Source organism: Sciurus carolinensis, chromosome 11, assembly GCF_902686445.1.
Source record: "Sciurus carolinensis chromosome 11, mSciCar1.2, whole genome shotgun sequence".
Taxonomy (NCBI): Eukaryota; Metazoa; Chordata; class Mammalia; order Rodentia; family Sciuridae; genus Sciurus; species Sciurus carolinensis.
In genome coordinates, this window is record NC_062223.1 from 78,088,175 (window position 1) to 78,102,150 (window position 13,976).

Consider the following 13,976-nt stretch of genomic DNA (forward strand, 5'->3'; position numbering starts at 1 on the left):
GGTGTGTGACGCAGGGCGGTGTGCGTTTGCTGTTGTGAGTCAGCCACTGGCACAACCTGGTGTGCCGCCTGGGAGAGATGGCCAGGCAACCCTGCATTCCTCCATGGCATTGCAGCTTGTGGGGACGGCCCCAGGGCCAGCTCCTTCTGCCCACCTCAGTCCTTTCAGGACCTTCCCGTTCCTCCGGATCAGGGCTCCCTCTCCTCCCTCTCCTGACCACCATTGCTCTGACTGTCAACAGTTGGAGGCTGTTGTTGTTGGGAGGATGTTGCATCATTGGACACAACCCTCTCATTTTGGAGGTGAGGGAACTAAGTCCCAAAGAGGAGCAAGGACTTGTCCAGGCTGCACAGCAGGTCCCCATGTCCTCACATCGCTTTTCTAAGAGGTCAGCTGGAGACTTCAGAGCTTGTGCATGCTGGCCCTCTGAGAGCTCGTGGGCACCAGGAACAAAGCCAGGCTGGGTCTGACCCAGCCTGGGACATTAAGCCTCCACCTGAGGCTTGTGCTGAGCTCTGGTCCTGCCCCTTGTGGCCTCAGATTCCCCTCTGTTCCAGGAGGATTTGACCTTGGAGATTTACGTCAGGTCTGACACTCTGTAGGATTGTGTGTGATACTCCCATCCCACCCTCTTTACCTGGCCTCTTGCCACTGGTTATGTAATATGAGGATCTCCAACTGTACCACCCACCCCTCCCCTCTTTCTTCTCTGTGGCTTTTTGCTCTTTGTCACCAGAGCAGCTCAACTGGTCCAGAGAACATCCCTTCTTGGTACAGGTGTGCTTAGGTGTCAGCCTTAGCTACCTGTACTGCCAGCTGCCTGGAGGAGAAGCAGCCAGTGCCCCGTTACCTCTCCCTGAGGCACAGGCAGGACCTTTGGAAAGGAGACTGGGAAAGACTGTCCAACTGCTTCATTTCACAAATGGGCAGAGCAGGTCTAGATAGAAAGAACTGTCTCAAGGTCACAAAGCAAGTCAGTAGCAAGATTTGTGTAGGAGCTGGGCTGCCTGCTTCAGGGCCCTGTTCTCAGTCCTCTGTTCCTCTCTTCTTCTGCCACTGTGCCCTGCTGTGTAAGCTTAGGCAAATCTCTGCTTTTTCCTGGGCCTGAGTGTCTTCCTCTGTATGGGGCTAGGGTAGGACAAGCTATCAGAGCACCTTCCCAGCCTGGGAGGCAGAGTGTGAGAAGTGACCTGCCAGGAATGTGTCCCAAGCTCATTTTGGCCCCTCTTGGGCTGGGATTTTGCCATGGGAAACAGGGGACATGAGAGCAGACAGGTCAACACTCTTCAGCAGTGGTATCCTTCCTCCTCCTCCAGAGTGGACATTCTCTCCAGCTTTGGGGGAAGAGACTGTAAAGGAAAGCTTCTTCAAAGCTTTACCAGGCTGAGCATGATGGCACATACCTGTGATCCCAGTGACTCAGGAGACTGAGGCAGGAGGATTGCAAGTTCCAGGCCAGTCTCAGCAACTTAGCCAGGCCCTAAGCAATTTGAGACCCAGTCTCAAAATGAAAAATAAGCTGGGCATGGTAGTGCAGGCCTATAATCTCTGCAGCTTGTGAGTTCAAAGCCAGCCTCAGCAAAATTGAGGTGCTAAGCAACTTGGAGAGACCCTGTCTCTAAATAAATAAAATACAAAATAGGGCTGGCAATGTGACTCAGTGGTTGAGTGCCCCTGAGTTCAATCCCCAGTACCATGAATGAATGAATGAATGAATGAATGAATAAAATAAAGTAAAGGACTGGGAACTTAAAGAGCCACTGGGTTTAATCCTCAGTACTTTAAAAAAAAAAAAAAAAAAAAAAAAGCTGTATCAGTTGCCTTCATTCTTTTGGGTTCCCCACCAAGGGACATTAAGCTTCACAGTGCCCCAGGGTACCTCATTTAACCATTTGTCCCATCACCTAGAGCCCTGGGGAGGGAGGAAATGATTTAGAAAGCCAGCTGGGCTCCATCAGGTGACACATCTCCATTATAAGACCAGGGAAAAGCACAGCTGGGTGGCCTTATCCAGACAGACATGATTCACTGTTACCTCCTCCTCTGGGAAAAAGCAGCAGCTCCTTACTCTGAGCCCTGGTTTCCACCTTGTCATCCAAGGAATGGCCTAGATCTTCAGGGCTCTACTGACCCCTTTGGGACACACCTATCCTGGCTGTAAGCTCAGGAGCAGTTTCCAGTCCCATAGTGGCTGCTTCAGCTCCTAACTCAGTACCTACCCTCCTTTCGTGGAAACTGGCCCAAAGTGCTTTAAATTCTGGCTTTACTGAGACCCAAGTAGGTGGGCAGACCTCTTTAGGAGGCCAAACAACAGCCTTGCACAGTTCTTGTAAACCAGGGCTCTTTCCTGTGCCCTTGCTACCCCGACCCTGATGGTGGATAAGTCCAGTGCTGTTCCTCATTTATTTGGTGGGCAGCAAAGAGCAGTTTGGATTTTTGTTTTTTTGTGTTTCGTTTTGGTAACTGGGGATTGAACCCAGGGACACCTTACCACTGAGCCACACCCTCAGCCCTTATTATTTTTTTATTTTGATACAGGGTTTCTCCCTCAGTTGCTGAGGATGGCTTTGAACTTGCCATCCTCCTGCCTTAGCCTCTCAAGTCACTGGGATAACTGGCATGTGCCACTGCACCCAGCCTGGTTGACTTTTTGAGCAACTTAAAAAGGCAAAAGTGGGGACAAGAATACAAGTGTCCCGTGCAGCAGGGGCTGAAAACTAGGGATTCTGGCTCACACTTACACATATTGGCTGCTGTGGAGTGGCCAGTGGTGTCCTGATCCATCCTTCTTAGGCCTGTGTCACCTGAAGATTTGGATTTCTATTTTCTGAGGCCAGCACCAGCACTTGTACCCCCCTTCAACTGATCACAGGGACCTTCACTGAGCCAGGAGGTCCCCAAATCTGGAGTCAGAGAAAATTTTGATGTTCTGCCAATGGCTGGGGACTTTGCTTCCAGCTGGCTCCAATGCAAGAAAGGGACAGTGTCAAGCACTTAGCTAGGAATGTGCTTGAGGCAGGGCAAGCTGAAAAGACTGACATATTTATATTTCTAGAAGCTTATCTCATGATATGTGGGAAAGATAAGGTATTTATTGAAGCACTATTTCTTTTTAAAAATATTTTTAGTTATAAATGATGGACACAATACTTTCATTTATTTTTATTTTATGTGGTGCTGAGGATCAAACTGAGTGCCTCACACATGCTAGGCAAGTGCTCTACCACTGAGCTACAACCCCAGCCCCTTGAAGTGCTATTTCTAAAATGTCCTTCTACTGGGGTGTGAGTCAGTGCTGCTACATATAGCATAGCTGTGCAACAGCAGAACCAGGTGACCACAAGAAGACTGAGGGATTTTGGTCAGGACGGATAGCTCGGATGTATTTGGTAGAAAGTTATATAAAAATGATACCCACCCTATAACCTCAGGTTCATGGTTTATGAAAAGGGGCATGTGCATATTTAAGTAAAAAATTAAGACCAATGTGTCAGAGTAGAGGTATTGCAGGGATTGTTTGACTAATGTGAAAAAAATAATGTTTTATTGAACAAAATAAAATACCCTTATCTTCCCTTTCAGGATTCTCCCACCCCCATCATGTTCCTTGTAAGGATAGGTAGGTGTCTCAGGCTTAGGGTTTAGGGACACTTTGTACCACCCCACCTTCCATAACACCAGTTGCAGGGTAGGCAGTAGACCCTGAGGAAGCCAGTCAATCTTTGGAGCATCCCAGGACAACTTTGTTGATAGTACCACAGACCAGGTCATTGACTGCCACAGCCGTTCGGCTAGCCACCTCTCCCCTCCGCACCCCCGGGTCTGGCTGGAACAGGGCTGATAGTCACCCTCTCTTGTCCTTCCTGCCTCAGAACCTGAGCTGAACCTGGCTTCTGGCAGGAAGTTTCCATTCAGACCAGCTGCACTGCCTCTTGTCTGGGCCAGAGGAGTAGGAGGTGGGCTGTACTGGGGGCAGCCGAGGAGCCTTAGGGTGCAAGGGCCAGACAGACCCTCTCTTCTGGGGCTGGGAAGGCTGCTGGTGCAGGCAGAACTTGCAGTTGAGGCCCTGCTTGCCTAACTAAGGATCTTGAACTTCACCCTAAGGGAGGATGGACCCCCTCTTTAGTTTGAGAGTGGTAGGAGTTGGATTTGGATTTTGGAGCAGTTGTTCTGGCTGTGGTGAGGAGGGAGGGACCTTGAGGGAGGAAAGGCATGAAGCTAGTGGAGTGTGAATAAGTGGACCGAGTATGTGTTTAACTGTGGAATGAGGGAAAAAATGTCCCCCTTCCAAAGAATCATAGTCCAAATGTGCTGCCAACCACCTGACCCCAGAGATGAGAGTCTGAAGTTAGGTGTGGAGAGCCACTGCATCCTTTTGGGCATGTCAGGTCCCTTCCCCACCTTCTAGTGTGTCCCTGTGCCCCTTTCCTAGCCAGTTGCGTCTGACCTTAAATTTTTCTTCGCAGCTGGTGAAGACACACAATCTACTGACCACCAGGAACTACATCTTTGGATACCACCCCCATGGCATCATGGGCCTGGGTGCCTTCTGTAACTTCAGCACAGAGGCCACAGAAGTAAGCAAGAAGTTCCCTGGAATAAGGCCCTACTTGGCCACACTGGCTGGCAACTTCCGGATGCCTGTGCTGCGGGAGTACCTGATGTCCGGAGGTAAGAATTCATCCCTGCTGTCTCTGCTGCCCAGAGCCTCCCCGTCAAGCAGCTGACAGGGTCCTGTGCTGAGAGCTGCAACCTGCAGCAGATGCACTGGGTCAGGGCTGAGCAGGAGAGCGGTTCATGGAGTCGCCCCATGGTGCCATGGTTAATAGCCTCCCCCAGAAGCCACCTCTGACAGTCCTTTTTCTGGGTGCCCAGTCCTCATGTTGTCCATTGTACAGCCTCCTTGTGGTTCATGGCACTGTTGTTGTCCCCTGCCCATTGACACATTGGGATCCCCAGCATCTGGCATCAGCCTGGCAGAGTTAGAACCTCAGGGGAAGTTTAGTGAATTAATGAGTTCCCAAAAGAACCTTGCATCATCCCCATTTTACAGATAAGAAAACTGAGGCTCAGGAAAATGAATAGCTTATACAGGGTAGTACAACTTCTAAGTGGGTGAGTTAGGTCTGGGGCCCAAGTACAGGGTTTTCTGTTTACACTTGACTTTGCGCAAGGGGTGGGGAGTGCATCAGTGAGCAATCTTGACGGTATGCCCTTCCCTGTCTTACAGGCATCTGCCCTGTCAACCGGGACACCATAGACTACTTGCTTTCAAAGAACGGGAGTGGTAATGCCATCATCATTGTAGTCGGGGGCGCAGCCGAGTCCCTGAGCTCCATGCCTGGCAAGAATGCTGTCACCCTGCGGAACCGCAAAGGCTTTGTGAAGCTGGCTCTGCGCCATGGGTAAGTACCTCCCTGCACGCGCACACACACACGCACCCCTCCAGCACTTGCCTCAGCCCAGGGCAGTAGGTCCCTTGACCTTTAGAGGCAAAGCCAACCCCACCACCACTGAAGGCATAAAAGCATAGAAGCAGAGGGTGATGTTGGAGCCCAGACAGCACAGTTTAGGCCAAGTTTTCCCAAGTGTAGAAAGGTGTCTGGGTGGAGCAAAGTTGTAGCCTGTGGCCTCTGGGCCTTTATAGTAGACTGAAGGCCATGTTCATATGCAGGACTGCAGAAAACTTACCATCTGGAGCCAGATGGGCTGTGAGGAGAGCAAGGGGCCAGGGAGGAGGATGGCCATGTTGGAAACATCAGGGAAGGTTTGTTGGAAGGTGACCCTGAGAACACGCAGAGAGGAGCTGGGTGACTTGGGTCTCTGTGACCCTTTGTGGAAAACCAGAGGCACATTTTGTATTGCCACCTGATCAGCATATTCCATTTGACAAGCACATCCCTTTGGTTCCCCAGCAACCCGGCAAGTAAGGAGATTGAGTCCCCATTTCCCACTAGAGAAGACCAAGTGAGGCTGAGGGACTGAATGGGGACATGTTATAATATGCAGAGTCATGCTGTTTGTACTCCAGCTCCACTGCTTTCCTCCCAGATCTGGGTTCCAGGTGACCCCAGAGGATGGTCTGGGGTGACAGACCTCCAGCAGTGCATAGGCCAGAGAGGGAGATGTGCAGCCTGTAGTCATACAAGTTAGGGAAGATGCTAGGCCATGTCACCAAGGCCTCAGGAGACAGCAGCTGTCCTCTTTGTTCTGTTAGGACCCTATCTTCATACTTTCGAAGAGGCTGCTGTGCAGAACCCAGCCCTGGGGGTGGTCAAATCAGACCCTGACAGGGAGTGCAAATGATAGGGAGGAGTAGCAACAGATAGTGACAACACAGTGTGCTGAGGCTAGGACACAGTGATGAGTTCAGGGCTGAGAGATCCCTGGGGTGGGGAGGGATGGGGAGGCAGGCCTTCAGGATGAGGGCAAACGTAGGCCTTCCAGAGCAGGACTGAGTCCTGATGTGTCCCCAGGCACTGGCAGGTGGGCAGGGTGCACACCAGAATCTGGTTGTGAGGGGACATGAGGTTCTAGTCTACCCCAGGCCTGAGGGTGGCTTGGCTGGGGCCCAGGGCTTCTAGGGCTGACAGTAAGACCTGAAACCAGTGGATGGAGGATGACAGACCCTGACTTCTCCCTTCCAGAGCTGACCTGGTTCCCACCTACTCCTTTGGGGAGAATGAGGTGTACAAGCAGGTGATCTTCGAGGAGGGCTCCTGGGGCCGATGGGTCCAGAAGAAGTTCCAGAAATACATAGGCTTCGCTCCCTGCATCTTCCACGGCAGAGGCCTCTTTTCCTCAGACACCTGGGGGCTGGTACCCTACTCCAAGCCCATCACTACTGTTGGTGAGTCCCAACCTGTACACCAAGGGCTGTCCTGATGGCTGTACTCTTAACCATGAGGACCTCAATGTGTTGGGTGCTGATGGGAGTGGTCAGCAGGGGGGTGAAGGGCACGGATCCATTGCTATGAACCAAGCAGTATGATAGGTGAGGAAACAAGACCTGCAGGTGGTTTACAGCACCCACCAGCCTATCGGGGAAGACAGTGTTCTGGCAGACATCTCTGGGGATGTGATGGGGATATGCATAGGGGTACCTATCGGTGGGGACCCTACCTGCACTGCTGATGGGAATTAATCAGTAAAAGAAGGGAGAAGAGAATTTCTGATAGGAACAATAGCCTAAGTGAAGTTACAGAAAGAAAGATTGTGTGGATTTTTGAGAACAGAAGGGAAAAAATGAGTATGCTGGCGCATAGACCTGGGAGAAAAATGTGGCAAAGCCTGGCCACACGGGGCCCTCAGCTGCATCGTGTCGTTTCAGGTATCTTCAGGACAATTTATAGGATTCAAACAATTACCTATTTTGGTATTTGAGGAGCTGTGCATTACGTGCATATGGGCATGAGTTAAAAGTCACAAGCTGGTGATCTCATAGGAGCTTGTGACCCTGAGCAGAGAACTCGAAAGGCCAAAGCTCACACAGATACTTTGCACTATCAGAGGCAGGTGTTTGTTCTGTGCAGTGGTCAGAGACAAAGCAGCAGCAAGGTAGTAGGCACGCTTCCCCCATGGGTGCTGCAGAGGGCCCAGGGTCCCCTGGTTGTGCCTTGAGGATGGAAAGCTGCTGGAACGTATTGGGGAGGGGAGATTCAAATTTGCATTTTAAAGTGATCTCTGGGGCTGCTGAGGATGGGCAGACATGGACAGGGAAGGTCAGTCTCCAGGCTTTCGTGGCAGTATCTTGGGCTCAGGGAGTGGCAATGGAGATAGAAGTACACAGATTTGGGAGAAATCTCAGAAACAGCCCTGCAGACCTTAGGGGTAGATTGGTTCTGCAGATGGAGCAGAATACAAAAATTAAACAGTGTGGGAGTGTCAGTCTCTTTCCTCTCCTGTCCTTAACACTTTTCAAAGCATTCTACACAGAATCCTTAGAAAAGCCCTATGAGGAAGGCTCCCCATGTGACAGATGAGAAACTGGGGCTCAAAGAGGCAATGTGCCTCACCCAGAGAAGAGCAAAAGCAAAGCCATTTACTTGATCCTGTGACTTTCACAGGAACTTCTAGCAGGGTGCAATGGATTAATTTCATCTGCTGCTCAGAGGCTGTGTTGCCTTGGGCAGGACCCTTCCCAAGTTCCTGGACCTCAGTATTCTCATCTATAAAAGGGACAATCTGAGATGAAGCAAAGTTTCTGGTATATGGTCAGCACATAACACAGGCACTGAAATCAGTAGACACCCAGGAAGGGGGTGTCCAACGGCTTTGACTAACCAGACTCCTTTGCCCATCCCTGCAGTGGGCGAGCCCATCACCATCCCCAAGCTGGAGCATCCGACCCAGCAGGACATCGACCTGTACCACGCCATGTACATGGAGGCCCTGGTGAAGCTCTTTGACAAGCACAAGACCAAGTTTGGCCTCCCAGAGACTGAGGTCCTGGAGGTGAACTGATTTAGCCCTTGGGGGCCAGCTACTGGAAGGAACTGGCTGCATATCGTGCTTTTTGTTCTGTAAATTTGGAAGCGTCATGGGTGTCTGTGGGTTATTTAAAGAAATTATAATTTGTTGAACCATTACAATGTTAGATCTTTTTTAAAGAAGAAAAAATACTTCAAGCTCTTTCACTTCCAGTGTGTCCTGTTCTAGGTGGTGGTTAATACAGGTGGACCTTTATGGTTTCTCAAGCAACCCTTCTTCTCCTCCCAAAATGACAGAGAAAGCTCATTCCTGGTTAATTGGGGAAGAAGGACAGCCGTTTATGACTCAGGCCAGTTAGTTGATTTGCTCTTGCTTCTAGGGATGAGAGGCAGAAGCCACTTCTGACCCAAACACCTCTATTCCCACCACCCCATGCTTGACTACCGGACAGGCCCTTCTTGTTGAGGGGAAGATGCAGAGGGTGCAGTTATTTGGGAGGGCAGTGGCGAGTATCTGGAATACTCCAGTATGAGTCTCTTCTCTGCCCCTTCAACCTACTCCAGTCTCTCAAATCTGAGCCTGGACTGGCCTCCAGTGATACTGTGTTGGTGACAGGGCTGTCCCAGAGGCACCATATCTTGGATTATCCAGTCACACATGCTGGTTGGAGTGATTGGTGTTGTTCAGGAGGCTGATGGCATGGACTCCACACACACAGCTTTGGCCTGGAGCACATCCTTCCCGGTGGCCTCGCTCTGCCTGAGTCATGCTCCAAGTTTGGTGTGAAGAAGAGTCCCTCTTCCGTTCACAGAGGGACCTGACCTCCTGTACAACCCAGGATTGAAGGCCCCGAACCCATTCCTTACATATATGTGCCTTTCTGAGGGGGTGGGGGGAGGAAGCCTAGCCCCTCCTTTGTGTGTTCTGTTTTCTCTCCATGAGATCATTGTACCGTGTCAGACTTTTGTATATTCCTAGACAAATAAATGGAAACAAAAACCCTCAGGCGTTATTGCTGGGGCTGTGTCTGTGTCCTACTGCCACACATGGGGAGGACCGCCCCTAGCTGGGCTTTCTGCAGGACCTTCTGGTATACTGCTCCTCCATGGCTGTGTAACAGATGACTTCAGAACTTACTGTTTTCAAACATTTGCTCTCACAGTCTTCAGAATCAGGAGTCCAGGACTTGCTGGGTCCTCTGCTCAGGGTCTCTGCCATGGCTACAATCTAGGTATTGGCCAGGGCCTCAGTTGTCTCAAACTCGGAGAGAGGGAGGATCCACTTCCAAGGTCATTCATATGGTTGATGTCAGGATACACTTCATCACTGACCTCCCTTAATTCCTTGCCATGTGTGCCTTTCCATAAGGTAGCTCGTGACATAGCTGCGGGATTCATGGAGTGAGCAAGAAGGGCTGGTAGGCAGAGTGTGTGAGCAGGTCAGAAGCCACAGTGCTTCAGAGCTGAATCCTGGAAGTGGTATCCTGTTGCTATTCCTGTTCATTAGAGGCAGGCATCTAGGTCCCACTCATGCTTGAGAGGAGGGGATTATACAAGGGAGTGAATACCAGGAGGCCAGGGTCATGGGAGCTGCTGGACAAACTGCCTGCTTATGTGATAGAGGGCTGCTGTCCAACTGGAAGGTTCTAGAATGACTGAGCTGGAAGTTCCTTACAGATCTCTCATCATATTTCCTGCTCCTGGCTCCAGCTACACCAAAAAGCCGGGTGGCCAGGCCTGCTGCCACCTAGTGGTTACAAGGTCTCAGGAGATGCCACTTTTCTATGCTCTTGCTCCTTTAGTTCAGTGACTAATTAAGCCCCTGGAAAACCTTCCCAGCTAAGGCCAAGGGACAACATTCCAACCCCTTTACTGCTTGAATGTCCATTCTGCCTGCCTTTGCTAGTCCTCTAACTCAGAAGCTGCACCTCTTCTGGCAGCTTGTGAGTGGGCTGCAGAGACAAACATCCTGCCGAGGACTCAGGATGGTCAGGGCTGTGACACAGGCACCTCTAACCCAACCTGGGGTGTCTCACTGAAGAGACAGTGCTTGAGCTGGGCCTCAAAGGGAGCTGACAGCTTGCCAGGCAGGAAGGAGGAGGGAAGAGCAGCAGGTGCAGACGGGAGAGCCAGAGTTGCTGATTCAACAGACCAGAAGGGGTGGAGTCTGCAGTGGCTCTTGACTTGGAAGGGCAGGGAGTTGGTTTCTTCAGAGAGTTTCTAGAAGGAGCAGTGAGAGGAAGGGCTCTGGAGGGTCAGGCAGAATCTGGGTTCTGGAACACAAGACAAGCCTTAGGATGGAGAGCACAGGTCAGAGGACAGCAGTTCCCTGAAGATGGGGGCAAGGCCAACTTTTTGACAGAGGCTCAGCCCCACCCCCATCCCCAGCCTGAGGCTGGCTGGACTGCAAGCTCAGCTTCTGGCTTCAGGTCAAGCTCTGGGTCTATCTGAGGCCACCCCATAAAGGGAGGCCATTATACTCAAGCGTTAATTTTGTGAATAGTGATAACTCACTGTGTATTGGGGAGTTCAACTGTCTCTACCTAAGGAGAGCATCAGTAACAACCAGACCCCAAATCCCAGAATAATACCCTTTCCAGGGCTATGTGTGCACTGTAGCAACCTGTGCAGAGCAGAATCCAGCCCTGCTCTCAAGCTGTGGCTGGGGGATTCCAGATAGATGTTGGGAATTTTTAACTCGAGAGGGAAATGGAAACTTTTACCAAAAGACTTTGCCCTTGGGTGGTGGTGGGGCTGCCGCCAGACTGACAATTGTCATTTCCATGATTGTGATTGTGGTTCCCAGATATGACCACAAGGGGGCACCAGGATGGTTCTGAGGCAAATGTCACATGACTCTGAACTTCTCATAGTTTGACATTTGTCCAGCTCCTACCTTCTGCTAGCTACAAATACTAAAATCATGGACTCACAAATGCTCATGAGTAGACAGTAACTTAATAATCCTCTAGAGCAAATATTCCTAATCTGGGAAACTTGGTACAAAGAGGCCAAAGCACTTGCCTCTACTCACACAGTTAATCAACAGTGACCTTGCTTCCTCTTGACAGGGCATGAGAGGCCTCCAAATTGAATGCCCCTTGTTCCTAGGTGTTTATAATATAATTAGGAAGACAACTTTAAATCACTCTTTATAAACACTTTTGCCTCCCTTTATACTGTTTGGTTCTAGGCGTTGCCTGTGGGTCCGCAGACCAGCCATCCAGTCCTCTTCCTCTCCACCACTCCAGTACCTGCCTGCTGACGCTACTGTCAAAATGTCTCTTACACCATTCTCTCCTTTCTCATCTTTCAAAACATCTACTAATGAGCGTGGGCTCCAGCCCCAAGCACTACAAATATCTGCATTATCCTATCACTTCATCTCTCTGAGCCTGTTTCTACATCTATAAAAGGGGCATAAACAAAGATCTGGGCAATTCGTATCTATGAACTTCAGGGTTCATCCTAGTTCTCTTTTCTCATATTCTGATAGAGATAAAACTGGCTCCCTTTACCCTTCACTTATTTATCTAACTAGCTGCTCAGTCCCTATGTAAGTAACCAATCCCCTATTGTTGCCATTGCCCACATCCTCAACCCTGGCAGTGACAGGACCAGCTTACTGTGCCTCTGATCTATGCAGTGGCACAGGGTCCCATGCTTAGATGGGCCCCATGATTGATTTAACTGTCACCATCTCAGAATTCTTAATAATTTTGAACAAGGGGCTCTGCATTTTCATTTTGCACTGAGCCCCCAAAATTATGTAGGCAATTGTCATCCTCATCTTACTTAAACTCTGACCACCTGTGCCACCTGGCTCCAGAGGGCCCTACCAGGTGGACAACTCATCACTCGCTTCAATTTCTGAAACTTACATGTACCAGGATCCTCCCTCCCACCCACCTGCCCCTGCGTGGAAGCCCTCCTCACATTGCTCTGGTTATGACTTTCTGCTCTGAGATACTCCACACCCGCAAGATCCCCCAACAAAGCTTCACCATTTTGTTTTTGGCCCCTCCCTGTGGGGTTTTGTTCTAAATTATTTAGGAAGAGAAAGAGGAAGAACAACTGCTAAGGGTAACTGCTTTTACCCTTAGAACTCTTTGCAGCTATGCTTTGCTACGGATGGGAGTGAGGTTCTCATCCTTTGGGCAAAATTCAGTCTTAAATAGTATATTTTTAATTAATAAAGGAAGTGTAGTATAGGAGACCTGGATTCATACTGTCAATTTGCCACAAAGAACCACGTGACCATGGGCAGGTCATTTCTATTTCTGAGCCTCTTTGTAGGCATCTGTAAATCTAAGACAATACCTGCTTCATAGAATCCCCTGGAGATTGACCTGAGTAATGTGTATATGTAGAGCACTTAGCAAATATTAGTCTACTCTTGCCCCGAGAGAAACCCGGAGACTCAGAGAAGGAAGTCAATTTGCCTAAACCCAGGGAGCTAATAAGCTGCAGGTCCACACTGATCTAGGGCTTCTGACCCCAGCTTGGAGGCTTCTAGTCACGCTACTTTACATCTAGGGTGCTCCTTTTCAGGAATCCAGTGACATCATACCTGCCTGGGGAGTGTTCTCCAGTCACAGAATCAGCCTAACAGGAAATCAGGCATCATTTGAGTCCTTTTATTCCTGGGAACTCAGCAATATTTCTTTGTTCTGATTGTCCTCCAGTTCAATGAAGAAATGTCACAATTTAGTGTTGCCATTTTCACCACTTCCCCTACCCTCGAATTTACTTTTGACACAGCAGTCAGAAACCATAAATTGGGTCACAGCACTCCCCTGCCTAAACTCTTCCACAGTTGTCGACAGGCCTTAAAGAAATCCACTCTCCACTGTGGCCTACGATTTCGGGTTTTGGCCCCTACCAGAATCTCCTATTTTATTCTGCGCTGGATTACAACTTGAGAAGCTCTAAGCACTGAAATGGTAATGTTACTTCTGCTATGCAAAATTATGTGTAGAAACAATACCAAACTCTAAAAGAAATGGATGGAGGGCTTCAGTTTTGCTTTGTTTTCAAAACAGGGATTCTTTCAAAGATGTTTTCCTCCTCAGCACTGGCTGCTCTCGCCCACTCCTGACCAGTCCTTAGAGCTCCCTGCGCCTTCTTCAGGCCGTTCCTCCTGTTCCTCCAGCTTATACTGCTTCTCTTGCTCACATTAGTTTTTGTCCAACTGACTCCTCTGCATCCTTTAGACCTCATTATAAAAGCCTTCCTGAGGAAAGTTTGCTAAATCATCCCCCCAGGTTACATGTGCTGTATCCCATTTTTTCTTACCCCGGCTGGCCGGTACAATCACAGAGCCTGTGCTCACAATGGCCCATGTATAGTCAATGACAGTGTGAAAAACCACTAAAGTGGGGTAGTGGCGCATGCCTGTAATCCCAGAGCTCCGGGAGGCCTAGGCAGGAGGATGGTGAGTTCAAAGCCAGCCTCAGCAATCTAACAAGGCCTAAAGCAACTTAGTGAGATCCTGTCTCAAAATAAAAAAATAAAAAGGACTAAGGATGTGACTCAGTTGTTAAGCAC

The 13,976-nt window shown here is 49.7% G+C and overlaps 1 protein-coding gene across 2 annotated transcripts in view; it reads left to right on the forward strand.

Moving 5' to 3' along the window:
• The window catches only part of Dgat2 (diacylglycerol O-acyltransferase 2), a 29,647-nt gene extending 20,212 nt beyond the window's left edge, over positions 1 to 9,435 (forward strand). For both annotated transcript variants that reach the window (XM_047518424.1, XM_047518425.1), the window contains exons 5-8: positions 4,467 to 4,671; positions 5,231 to 5,405; positions 6,648 to 6,850; positions 8,309 to 9,435. In XM_047518424.1, coding sequence (XP_047374380.1) covers positions 4,467 to 4,671; positions 5,231 to 5,405; positions 6,648 to 6,850; positions 8,309 to 8,463 — 738 coding nt within the window. In that variant the 3' untranslated portion in view covers positions 8,464 to 9,435. The remainder of the gene's footprint in view (positions 1 to 4,466; positions 4,672 to 5,230; positions 5,406 to 6,647; positions 6,851 to 8,308) is intronic.
• The last annotated feature ends 4,541 nt before the right edge of the window (positions 9,436 to 13,976 follow it).